Source organism: Martes martes (genome assembly GCF_963455335.1).
Source record: "Martes martes genome assembly, chromosome: 3".
Classification (NCBI taxonomy): domain Eukaryota; kingdom Metazoa; phylum Chordata; class Mammalia; order Carnivora; family Mustelidae; genus Martes; species Martes martes.
Window position 1 is genome coordinate 156,127,537 of NC_137890.1, and position 13,582 is coordinate 156,141,118.

The 13,582-nt window shown below is 49.7% G+C and overlaps 1 protein-coding gene across 1 annotated transcript in view; it reads right to left on the reverse strand.

The window, feature by feature from the left end:
- The window catches only part of INPP5D (inositol polyphosphate-5-phosphatase D), a 109,448-nt gene extending 96,107 nt beyond the window's left edge, over positions 1-13,341 (reverse strand). The window contains exon 1 of the mRNA XM_080798803.1: positions 13,053-13,341. Within this exon, the coding sequence (XP_080654929.1) occupies positions 13,053-13,186 (134 nt within the window). The 5' untranslated portion in view covers positions 13,187-13,341. The remainder of the gene's footprint in view (positions 1-13,052) is intronic.
- Between the last annotated feature and the right edge of the window lie 241 nt (positions 13,342-13,582).

The window sequence follows — 13,582 nt, forward strand, 5'->3', positions numbered from 1 at the left end:
CTCACCTCCCGGAGATGTCCCAGAAACGGTGAACCGCCCAAGGACCCCCATCTCCCCCTTCCCCCCTAGCCTCAGCCCCCTTTGCAGAACCCTGGGGTAGCCCCACCCTGCCAGGCCCTTATCTTTCACTGCTTGTTCTCATGACACTTCCGCTGGTAGATATGCAAATGAGACCAGGCCCAGAACAGTCTTTGTTGGCTGAGGGCAAAGAAGGGGAGCAGGCCCCAAACATCAGCCTTTCAACAAAAAGAAGAGGGTCACCAGGGGAGGGGCAGAGATAGCTGCACACAACAGGAAGGCCTTTTAGTTAATCAAGTGTGGCAGACAAGCCCTTCTGGCTTTTTTCAGAGAAGTTCTAGGAACACTGAAATGCGAAGGGGTTCCAGTTCCATGTGACTCAGACAGATCAGAACTCAAAAGTGAGTACAGTAGGAAGAGAGGACACTCCCCCTTAGACAGTGACATCTCAGCAGCCACCACACATGGGGCTGGACACGCTGTCCCTGCGGCTAGGTCAGTTCACAGTCTGGGAGGGAAAATGTAAAGCATCACCACGCCCGCCACGCCCCCGCCCCCGGGAGATGGGCAGTTCCAGACTGCATGGGGGGAAGGGGGCTCTGCAGGCAGGTGGGGGGGCTCCCCAGCCCTCCCCCACCACTCCTCAGCAGCAGCACTTCGCTCTGGTCCCAGATGCATAAAATGTACAAATACACACACACACAGACCGAGAACACGCATGTATACATGTACATACGGGTGGGTACACACAGATGTGTGACCTACATGGATACACACAGGCGCACAATCTTACACGTGGCGTGCTTAGTGAAAGGTCCACAACGAAATCCTCTTTGACAGCAGCTGCCCTACAACGTAATCCAGACGGCACACGAGGACGGTCTCATCCAGCCCTTCCTCCTCTTTGTGGGGATTTAGTAACAATTTAGGGGGCTAATCCCTCAGGTCCTCGGTTGCTACTCCTTCCAGGGACTGGGTTGCCTTTCAGGGCAATCATGTCAGGAAGAGCCCCCCCGGAGACCCAGGTACGTGGGACGTTGTTCCACTCTCAGGTGAAGTGGGGCTGAGAGCAAATTTCCCACATGACTGAACAGCTGTCAGGTGACAACAGGTGCCCACCCTGTCCTAAGTGGGAAGATGCTTCCTCTGAGCAGCACATTTCTAGAGCAATCCTAATACGCTTTGGGAAGGTCTACTTGAGCACAAGAGGGCAAGCCAATGGAAGCAGAAAGAAACACTGTGGCATTTTTATTCTCTTGGATACCTATGACTATTTCTACATGACTACTCCGGGCCAAGTGAACACTGACAAGTGGGCCCAGAAATATCTTTTACCATGGTGAGCCGCATGGAGGAGCGGGGGTAGAAAGGGACAGAGAAATCAAACTCTAAAATTCAAGAACCTGGGGCGCCTGGGTGGCTCAGTGGGTTACTTCGGCTCAGGTCATGATCCCAGGGTGCTGGGATCGAGCCCCACATCGGGCTCTCTGCTCAGAAGGGAGCCTTTCTCTCTGCCTGCCTCTCTGCCTACTTGTGACCTCTCTCTGTCAAATAAATACAATCTTTTTTAAAAATTTGAAAAATAAAAAATAAATAAAATTCAAGAACCTCATTAGCGTCTCTGTCTCGCTCTGTCAATCGGCTTAGTGTACTCTATAATTGTTTTTAAGCCTGTTTGTAATTCTTATTATATATCAGTTCTAATTTCTGGTGTTGTTTGTACTTTTTTTTTTCTTGCTTAAATGTTGTAGACTTCTGGACAAGATGGGGTGGGGGAACAAGGGGTGGAAACCCTGCATTCAAAAAGTTACTTGGACTGATAAAGAGACAAGGGAAAATGTATGTCAGCCCTAGGAACCAAGGGTGTTCACTACTTACCACCAAAACCTCAAAGAATCCAGCCAAAGAGAGTCAGAAAATGGATGAATTATAAGAGGCCATTAGTTCAGAAGAGAGAAGATGAGAGGAGGCCAAGTGGCCAAGTAAAAGGTGGAGGGGAGGCAGCCAGAGTGCTGTTGGGGGTCTGTTGAGTACCTTGCCCCTGCAGCTGGGAGTCCAGCACATTGTTCCTTGTATGAGACCCCTTGGACGAAGCCCACCCATCTGTGAGCCATGCCACCCCTCATCACTTACCTCCATCAGCTGGATCTCAGATTGGGGCTCCCATCCCCATCCCTGCTGGTCTTTTATGTCTCTGGGAAGAGGATTGGGGCAGAAACCCACTTTGTTCTCCAAAAGAATTTGTTCCAACTTTCCCCAACAGTTCTTTGTCAGAAAAGAAAAATCGCCAGACCTATGAAAACATTGCACCACTCGAAAGAAGGGCATCATTTTCCTAAGGACTCAAAGGTGTTCCTTCCATGTTTCATAGAATCACTGCACAAAGAATAAAAGACATTTTGGCAAAATCTGACTTGAGAACTCAGTCCACCATTGCATCTCCGGCTCGGGAAGATCGATGGTAAAGTCTGAGCAGCGTGAGACAAGGAAAAGCGGTCAGATGGGAAAACCCAGGAGTTCACGAGTCAGCACGGAACACCACAACCGAGGCGGTAAATAGCAGCTCACGTCCTGGAGAATGCCAACAAAGAAGAAAAACTTAAGAAAGTCAGTACAGCAAGAAAAGACAGGGAGGGAATATGAGAAATAGAGAAGACAGAGCTCTGTCCTCAAACATAACATAAGTAGAGGTTTCTGAAAGCACAGATAATTTTTTAAATAAAAATAAAAAACAAAACAGGTACTAAATCTAAGAGCATATGACTTGAAAAGCAGAAAATTAAGTGGCCAACCCTTGGGCAAATTGAATAAAGGAAAGAAAAAAATGTTCACCTTCTTTCTACCTGCCATCTAGACTGGGTCGATCCTTTTCCACCTGCCCTGTGTCTGGGAGATGGAGCCGTGTGGGCTGCCTCACACAGGTCTGGCACAGGCAGAGTGAGAGGAGCACCTGAGGGAGGCATTCGGTCCCCTGACCCCACCCTGCCTCCCGCAGAAGGCCTGGTGACAGCCTGTCCCCTGGCTCTTTAGGTACGGGAATGGGGTCCCAAGGTTGCTAGCTCCAGGCTGTGCTGCCTTCCCTATGCCTGTCAACCCTCTGGATTAAGCCATCTCTTCCCTGCCAGGAGCCCAGCCAACACAAAGAGGAAACAAAATCAAAAAGAGAAAAAGAAGAAAGAACAGTAATAAAAGAAAAATCTGAAAATTACAGAAAACTGTGCACAACTGTGTGTTAGAAAACTCAAAAAGCTCAACAAATGGACTGTTTTCTGAAAAATAAAGATAACTTACTGAAAGTGAAACAAGAGATAGAAAACAAGAATCAATCAACACCAAAGAAGAAACTGAAGCAAATATTTGAAAATTATCTCTGGGGACGCCTGGCTGGCTCAGTCGGTGGACCATGCAACTCTTGATCTTGGGGTTGTGAGTTAGAGCCCCATGTTGGGTGTGGAGACTGCTTAAAAATTAAGTAAAAATAAATAAATAAATAAATAAAAATGGTCTCTCTAAGTGGCTCTCAGGAAAAGCACCTCTGCCAAACTTTTTTTAATATTTCAAAAAAATCAGATAATAATGATGCCACATAAATGTCTCCATATTTTATCATTTCCATGGCTCTTAAACCTTAACTTAACCAAAATTACATAAATCAATCTCACCTATGAGCATATACACAAAAATTCTAAATAAAATTCAGAATACCAAAAATATTAATATAATCAAGAACAGAACAGTTCATTTTAATTCTGCAAAAGAGGTTAATGTTAGGGAGTTTATAAATTTAAGCTATTATGCCAGTAAATGAAATAAGAGAAACAGCATAATCATCTCAATAGATATTAAAAAGGCATTCGATCAAATTAAATACTTAGTCATTCAAAACTTTATAAAACCAGGAAAAGATAGGTCCTTGTTTGACATGACAAAGAACGAAAACTCACTTTTATCAAGCACTAACTTCGTGTGGATATTATATCAAGTCCTTCCCAGGCAGTGTCATGTTTGACTCTCACAGAACCTCCTGAGGTACATCTATTCTCTTCCCAATATCTTCCACTGCAATGTTTTAGAAATACTGGCCAATGTAATAAACTATGAAACCTTAATCAGAGTTATAGGTATCTGGAAAGTAGACCACAAAATGATCACGATTTATATATAACATGATGGTCTCTCAAGAAAATCCAAGAGAAGCAAATGAAAAACAGTTTGAAATAATGAGGAGTAAGTAAAATGATAGAATAAAAGTTAAATTTATAAAAAACTATAAATTCCCTGTATGTTCAGTTACCACAAAAGGGTAACTGGAGAAGAAAAGGTTTCATTTACAAAAGTAACAAAATTATAAAGTAATCAGATGTAATCCTAACGAGAAACAGAAAGGATCTATAGAAAGAAAACTACAAGATTTTAAAGAAGGGAAGGTGTACTTATCATTAAGACTAATACTAAAATATTCCTGGGATGTCTAGGTGGCTCAGTCGGTTAAGCATCTACCTTCGCCTGAGCTCATGATCCCAGGGTCCTGGGATCGAGTCCCAAATCGGGCTCCTTGCTCAGCAGGGAGCCTGCTTCTCCCTCTGCTGCTCCCCCTGCTTGTGCTGTCTCTCTCTGATACATAACTAAATAAATAAATGACTAATACTAAAATGTTCCTTTCCACAAGTTATATTATGGATTTCCTGCCATTGGAATTGAAGTCCCAACTGTATTTTTTCCAACTTGACAAAATTCCTAGCTGGTTCACCTGGAAGAACACTCAAAAACAACAGATATGAAAATCCTAAAATAAAATAACTTATAAAATTGTGGTGATGCATTTGGCATAAGAAAACCAGACATACATGGAAAAGGGTAAACAGGCAAGAAAGAGATATATAATACTTAATATACAGGGAAAGAGGACTCAGAAAAGGCATAAATCATTCAGTCAAAGTTTCTGAGAAAGATAATTGGTTACTAAAAAAATATACATACACCTTTGTCTTACACCATTCATTGAATCACTGATTTAATTCCAGAAAGATTAAAGTGTTCAATGTAAAAAAACAAAACAGAAATAAAATTCAAAAAAAAGCCTATCATTCCTCCATCTGTTTTTGCCAAATACCTTGCATGTGATATACACATTTGTTCAATCCATCCGCTGCCACTACTACGTAGCCATTCTCAGCCCTGCTTTTCAGATGGGGAAACCAAGGCCCCATAGAATTGCTGGAGGCTGGACAGGCACAATCATCCTTAGCCCGAGTCTATCAAGTTCCACAGACCCTGTCCTAGCCCTCCCACTTCCCAATGGGGACAAAAAAAACAACCAAACAAAACAAAATAGCCGTGCATGGACTCTTCACATTGAAAAGCAAAGGAGAAAAAAATCACAAAGGAAAAAGACTGATAGACTTCATGAAAATTTACAATCTCTGAATGTCAAAGAAATCATAAAGTTTAAAGGCAAACCACAGTGCAAACATGTGCAACAAAAGTGATCTAAGGGGCAGCTGGGTGGCTCTGTCGTTAAGCTTCTGCCTTTGGCTCAGGTCATGATGTCAGGGTCCTGGGATGGAGCCCCACGTCCAGCTCCCTGTTCAGCCTGCTTCTCCCTCTCCCACTCCCCCTGCTTGTGTTCTCTCTCTGTCAAATAAATAAATAAAATCTTTAAAAAAAAAGTGATCTAAGGTCTTCATGCAAACAGATACCAGAAAAACCACAGCTTCATAAGAAAAATGGCAAACAGAATGCACAGCTCATTCACCAAAGACAAATTACGAACGTCAACAGTCCTACCAAACGAGTGTACTGGGACTGCCATCAAGAAATGCAAAGAAAAAGGAACAGAAATGAAACGCCTTTCACCTGGCAACTTAATAATTTTTTTTAAGTGCAGTTATTTTTTTTTTTAAATTTTATTTATTTATTTGACAGAGAGAGAGAGAGAGATCACAAGTAGGAAGAGAGGCAGGCAGAGAGAGAGAGGAGGAAGCAGGCTCCCCACTAGCAGAGAGCCCGATGCGGGGCTCGATCCCAGGACCCTGGGACCATGACCTGAGCCGAAGGCAGAGGCTTTAACCCGCTGAGCCACCCAGGTGCCCCTAAGTGCAGTTATTTTTAAGTGCAAATATTCAGTCCAGGAGACTGGAATGAGGTGAGCACCCCTCATACAGCTGGCCAGAACAGGAAATGGAACAAAATTTCTGGAAAGTGATTTGTCCTTCTGTATCAAGAGACTAAAAAACTTTTCAGCTCTTTGATCCGGTAATTCCACCGCTGGGAATCTGTAACCAGAAATGTCACATCTGCACTGAGACCTTCATCACCATCATGTTTGTAACAACAAAACGCTGCTGGTAACTTCAATGTCTGACAATACAAGACTTGCTTCAGAAATTGCAGCACATCGTGTAATAGAATTTTGGCACCCGTTAAATATGATATTTAGGGAAAAGAATTTTAACTAACCAGGAAATGTTAGCGTTGCTAAAAAACACAAACCAAAATGACACGGTTAGAGCTAAATATATAGTACAGAGATTTATCTCTCTCTGGAGAAAGAGGAATGCAGAGAGAGTGAGAATATACACCCACAAATTAACAGTATTTATGTTGGTCTCTCGGCAATTGGGTGATTATTTTCCTTCTTTACACTTTGTACTCTTCAGATATTATACTTAATGCTGTATTTTTTTAAAGATTTTATTTATTTATTTGACAGAGAGATCACAAGTAGGCAGAGAGGCAGGCAGAGAGAAAGAGGAAGGGAAGCAAGCTCCCTGCTGAGCAGAGAGCCCGATGTGGGGCTTGATCCCAGGACCCTGGGATCATGACCTGAGCCAAAAGCAGAGGCTTTAACCCACGGAGCCACACTGGCACCCCTTTAATGCTGTATTTTTTTTCAGTTACTTGAAAGGGACACGGCAGTGCTCATCAGCAGATCTAGTTCTATGTGGCCCCCGACGCCAGCAATGGCCTCACAAGCTGTCTCCTCTCCGGAGGCCAGGTGCCTGGCGGGCGAGTGAGGAGGCTGGACCAGCGGACCGTTTCGGAGCCAGCCCTACCTGGGGTTATTTTTAAAAAGTAGCTGAACCCAAATTGTTTGGGTGCTGGTACTTGTTAAAACGATGTTTTTTTTTTTAATTTTTATTTTATTTTTTTAAAGATTTTTGTTTATTTGACAGAGAGAGATACAGGGAGAGAGGGAACACAAGCAGGGGGAGTGGAGAGGGAGAAGCAAGCCTCCCGCTGAGCAGATGTAGGGCTCAATCCCAGGACCCTGGGATCATGACCTGAGCTGAAGGCAGATCTTAACAACTGAGTCGCCCAGGCGCCCCAATACGATGTTTTTTATAATTAATGGACAAAGGGGGTGTGACGTGAGCATGGGAGAAAGGAAAGATCTGGTCCCCAGGACTGTGGGCTTGTTCTCCCCACTTCCCCTGGGACAAGGCCTGCTGCAGCTACCAGCACTGATCTCCACCTTGTCCACAACCTGGGCTCCCTCTTCAGAGCCTTAGGACTTCTGTCCCCTCAGGATCTCCCTCCTAAACGGAAACTAGTTAATCACTCTTAAGATGGCCGCCATTCCTTCTTGACTTTCTCTTCAATCTACCTGGCGCTTCTTCCTGGCATCCATGCCCCATACCCCTCTCTCCCTCAGGCTTCCGGGCACTCATCCCTGGCCCCAGCAGCCACTGGACACTCAGGCACCATTCAAGTGTTCTTTCTGCCTTATCTTTTTGAGCACTTCCTCCGAGGAGGCCCCACATGACAGCTCACTGTCTCCCGGAGGCTCTCACAGGCCTCCAGGAAGTTCTTGAAGTGACACTCAGGCCTGAGCTCTCCTCTTTCCTTCTGCTGTGGAATTTTCTTCACAGACAGCCCATTCTCCCCTGCATCTGAGATGTCACTACTCACTCTATCACTTGTACAAAATAATAGCTAGTGGATGCTTAGCGCGTGCCTGGCCTTGGGTCATATGCGTTGCCCACATTCTCCCATTTTACCCTCCCAATAATCCAATGACAACAACAGATAGACAGATAACTCGATCTTTTTAAACGGGCAGAGGACCTGAATACATATTTCTCCAAATAAGATAGAGAAATAGCCAAACGACATGAAAAGAAACTCAACATCATTGGTCATTACGGAAACACAACTCAAAAATCACAACAAGAGGCCACTTCACACCCACCCTGGGATGGTTATTACCAAAAAGACAATGACAAGGCTGGGTAAAGATGCAGGAGAATCAGAACCCTCACACACAGCTGACGGGGACAGAAAACGGAGCCGCTTCTGTGAAAGCAGGGTGACAATCCCACAAAAAGCTAGAATTACCATAGGACCCAGCAATTCTGCCCAAGACCACCGAAAACACGTGTTCACGCAAAAACTTGCACACGAATATTCACAGCAGCATTGTTCACAACAGCCCCCCAAATGGAAACAACCCACATGTCCATCAACTGATGAATGGACATGTACAGTGTCGTCTATCCACACAACAATTATTTAGCCATAAAAAGAAACGCTCAGGCTGCCTCACAGGTGAAACTAAACACATTGTGCTGGGTGAAAACAGCCGGACAGAGGGGTCCACATATTATATATGATTCCGTTTATAACCTAAGGACTGGGCATGTCACCAACAATGCGGGGTAGGGACAGGGAGGTTAGTGTCTCATGAATAGAACTCATACCAGATATGGTCAACCACAAAGGGCCTCCCCCTAAGGACGGTGTCCCAGGGCAGGGATTCGGGCAAGAAGAGCGGGCCTCCCCTCACTCCATCGCTGGGGCTAGGAGGAAGGCCTGGTCAGGGGCACCAGTGCCATTTCTCCACCATGCTTGGGCTCACACTTCAGGAGAGGGGAGTGCTCAACGAAGAAGCTCATGTGAGTGTAACCTGTCAGGTAGGCCAGCTTGCAAAACACACGAAAGCCAGAGCCTGTTTTGGTTCTTGAAGGGTTGTTCCGGAGTGTTGGGTACGGGCCCAGAAAGCCTGGAGACACTCGACTTTACCAGGTACTTCTGAGTCACGTCGCATAGAAGATGCCAGTGACCCATTCAACACACAGGCCTTCACAGGCACACCCCTCCCGCCTGCCTTGAACCTGGAGAGAAGACTGAAAAGAGTAGCCCTTGGACAAGCTCTTATGTAAAGGGGATTTCAAGAGCCCATGATCCTTTAGCTCTGGCTGCTGGCGACTGTCCGGGCCAGCATTTGTCCTCACTTTTTGTCAACACCAGGTATGAAAACCAATAGTTCTTTGCATTGCACAAAAATAAGCAATGAGCAGTGCAAACCTGACTCAAACTTTGGAAGGGGATTGGAGGAAGGGGGGTCATGCCATGCATTCTCACCACAGGATATGGCTTTACGCCTCTCCTGGACATCAGTGCCCTCCCACCACCCTTCTCTGTGCCTCCCCTTTCCAGGCCTCCCTGACCCCACACACACCCGGGCTGGCTGGCTCCCCTCCTTTTCTCCCTCCTGAGAACGGCCTGAGTTCAAGTCCTGACCCTGCCCATTATCAGCCCTTATAAACATGACAGGCCACCTAACCTCTCTGGGTCTCAGCTTCCTCATCTGTAAAGTGGGGATGACGGGAGTCCTTCCTCCAAAGGCCATCAGGGACAGTGAGTTAATCCACGTAAAGAACCTAGAATAGGGAGCCGGGCACACAGTAAGCCTTTAGGAGTCTTTTGGGTTATTTTTAGACAGAAAAGGTTAGCAACCCCCTTCTGTTAGGGGAAGAAGGCTTAAGGCTTACTCTACCTCAGTGGCCCTATCACATTCTGGTGTCCCAACAAGAAGAATGCCTTCTCCGAGGGAACTTTTGGTGGCTCAGTGTCCTTCTAGTGCTTCTTTATCCTTGGGGTTGTGCTGATGAGGCCTCGGTTAAGGCTGCCTGGTACGCTGTCCCTGGGAAGGCAACTGTGGCTGTGCCTGGGCACCTCGGGGGGCAGGGGGTTGTGTCCTGAGGAAACCAAGACCACTTCCCTGACTCGGCTGCCTGGATGGGGTGCTGGTTCCTGACCCAAAGGCTGCGCATGCCTGCTCCTCCCCCAGGAGGAAAACCAACCCTCTCTAGTGCACTGTGGTGGGAAGGCCACCCAACTGGGCTTGTGGTGTTCCCAAGGAGGCTGGGCCATCGTTCTAGTTCCGCCTATGCGGCCTGAGCAAGAGGAGGCTAACCCCGCCGACCCCAGGCCCCTTCCATGGAGGGACACCCCTACCCCCACATCCCCAAAGGTATATCTATTTTCTGCAGCATAAGCACCTGAAGGTAACAGTGACCCCATGCGGACGGGCCACCCTGGCAGGAGAGGAGGGTGTGAGCTTGATACGCCTTCATGTCCCCATCCAGATGGGTCGGATGCCCCCTCTAGGTGCCCTATAGCAGCTTTGAGTCAGGTCAGGGGAGGCTGACGCGGGCCCCATCTGGACAAGCCCGCCGTCCCTCATGTTTTCAAGCCCCTTGTCGCAAGATGGCAGAGCTAGACTCAAACCCCGTGGCCAGCTGCCCGGGGTCTTCCCCCTCCAGCTCTCTGTGCCCAAGAAGGGCCTCTGGGATCTCCCTCCAGCGGGGCTCTCTGAGCTGTGGAGGAAAGGGCTGAGCTTTCCTGCCCAGGGGCAGGTGGTATGGCTGACCTCTGGGGAGGAAATGTGGGTTTGCGAGGCCTGGGGTGATGGTGCACTCTTGTCACGTGGGCGGCCCTGAATTGCAGCCTTGTCTTTGGCGTCTCCCTCCCCCCTCCCTCCTTTCATTTAAATAGTCAAATCCTGTTCTCTTTCCTGGGCACCAAGGCCACCGGGGAGAAGGTGTACACAGTTCCTGGTGCTCCCGACACAGCAGCTTAGCTTCCCTGCTGTCCCCTCACTCACTGGCGGGCACTGGGGAGAGGCTCTGGCCACTGGGCACAGGCAGAAGGAGGTCTTGGCATGCCCGGCCAGGAGGTCTTTTCCCCTGGATGTTTCTAGAGAGGGAGGGCAAGCTCCTGGTGGCTTCCTTCTGCAGGCCTGGCTCCCCAGGATCCCTGCGCTCCTAGCTGACTTCCAGACAGACAGCACTTGGGAAACGGAGGAAAGCCCAGCTGCTTTTCACCCTGTCAGGGTTCCTAGCACTAGGAGGAATCCAAGCGCTGAGGTCTGGACCTAAAAGGGCTTTGAGAATGGGAGCTTGATGAGAAGAGCAGACATCTGTGGGCACCACAGGCACTGTCCCTAAGAAACAGACCCTGTATCTTCGCTGCAGCTCTGAGAGTAATTTGGTGCAGATGGGCAGAGGGGAGGAGAGAGGGAGGAAGGAATACAGAAAACTAGGCCCGGACCCCAGCCTGCCACCACCCAGCAGGGCAATGGAGCCAAAGGCCTCCCCTTTCAGAGCTCCTTCCACTCACTCACAGTCTGGGGCCGTGGGACAAGAGGTTCCCAGGGGCCTCTAGGCCCAGCCCTAGCTCTGGCTTGCCAGCGCGGAGTCAGAGACCATGTCTGTAACCTGTGCACAACCCGAGCACCCTGCCAGAGCACCCTGACCAAAGGGTCACTGCTAGGGTCCTGGAAGCTCTCAGTGGAAGGCTCAGCCCACAGCCAACACCCAATAGCATGAGCCTTCCACGAAGGTCCACAGGGCAAGAGAGCCACGGGGGCCCAGTGGATTCCCATCCTTTCCAAGACCCCGCTGGCAGGTGCCCACAGAGGTAGTGCCTGCAGGGAAGTCCTGGGTCCCTTCCCCTGAGTGCAAAAGTGGGGGTGGTAGGGGAAGTTGGCCTTGGGAGGTGGGCCTCTGGTACAGTCAGCGCTTGAAACCACTGGCCAGGTGCATCCTTGTCAGCACCCTGGCTTCTCTTGCTGTCCCCTGGAACCCTGTGCTCACACTCAGCCTGACAGCATTAGGAGCAGGGCAGCAAGGGTCCAGTTACCCGGGTGCAGCCTCTGGGGGCAGATGGCCCTGGCTTTGACTGTCATCAGTCTCTTAGCCCATCGGAGCCTCAGTTTCCTCATCTGTAAAGGGGACTGACACGGGGGCCTGCAGTTCAGGTTGCCACGAGGATGAAATGGAGTAACACCAAGACAAATGCTTACACTCAATGCTCAAAACAGGTCTGCGGTCAGTGACTTACTTCCCATCCTGCCTGTTCTGGGGGAACTTTCTGCAAGTCCATGGATGCTACGTGAGAGGAGCAGGGGGACAACCTATCCCCAGCAGTGCCTCGAAGGGGTGGTGAGATAACAGGCCTGCAAGCGTGAGGGCCTTTTTCAGACATGGGTCAAACGAGGGTGTTTTAAAAAGGAACCTTCAGCAAGTGGCTGTTTCCTCTGTTGTTAAGACAACTGGAGGTTTCAGCAATATCCCAGAGCTGGAAGTGGGGTGAAGTGGGGGTGTGGGGGGGAGTTGATGGTGGCCGAGAGGCCAAAATTGCCTGGGGACACAGCCCAGGGCTGTGGGGTGGAGAGAAGAGGCTCTCCCTGTCAGTGAAGGTGTCTTCCTCTGCTCTCAGGGCCCTGAACGCAAGTTTTGGGTGAACTGAGAGCGCTTTCTGGAGTGAACCCACCCCATATTCTGACTCCCCGAACAACAACTTCCTCCAGGGACCCAAAGCCTAGGTTCCAGAAAGGTCCTCTCTTGCAACATCTGTTCCTCCACAAGCGTTTCCAGGCTAGGCATCTTAGACCAACACCTGAGCTGACCAAGCCACTTTCGAACACAGGCACCCGCTTCGGATCCCTGAGCTTCCGCCTACCTCCCAGAACCTGGAGACCCCCCACCTGGCCCCTGGCACCACCGCCCCCGGATAGCGGGCAAGGGTGACCAGGTCCCTGGTGGTCCTAGGGAGCTCCTGGGGTAAAAAACCTGAGCTCCAAGGCCCAGTAGGGCCCACAGTGGGCCTCGGCTGCACCCACCAACAAATCTGGGCAACAGGCAAGACAGGTACACGCATCCCGTGCCATGAAGACAACCTGTCCCCGAGTGGGCGCGAGGCCCCAGCCGGCCTCCCCTCCCCGGCCAGGGCGGGCGCCACGCACTTACAGCACACACAGCGCGTAGGCCCGGGAGATGGACTCGCTGGCGCGCACGAGGAAGCTCCCGTCCTTGCCCGTCCTGGACAGCAGCTCCTCGGCCTTGGAGCGGGTGATGTTGCCGTGGTTCCAGCAGGGGACCATGGCGGGGATGGGCCTCCCGGGGCCGGGCCGGTGGCCACCGCAGGACCGACGCGCCACTGAGGGTCGCCGAGGCCCCTGCACTGAGAGCCGGAGCCGCTGTCTGTCTGTCCCTCTCGGCTGCCCCGCTGCTGCCACCAGCTCCCTGACCGACTTCCTGTTTCAGGAGCTCGGCGGGGGAAAGGAAGCCAGCGGCCGCGGAGAACTTCCTCATTGCGGAGACCAGCCGGGGAGGCCGCGCTGCTCCTTCCCACCCCGCCCACCCGCCTGCCGCCCCTGCCCACCAAGGCCGTGGGGGTGGGGGGGCAGCTGCTCTGGGGTGGGGAGGCCCACGGCTGGCTTCTGAAGAAGAGCGGCCTACCAGGTGTGGACCGGCCAAAGCAGTGGCCACCAGCGGCC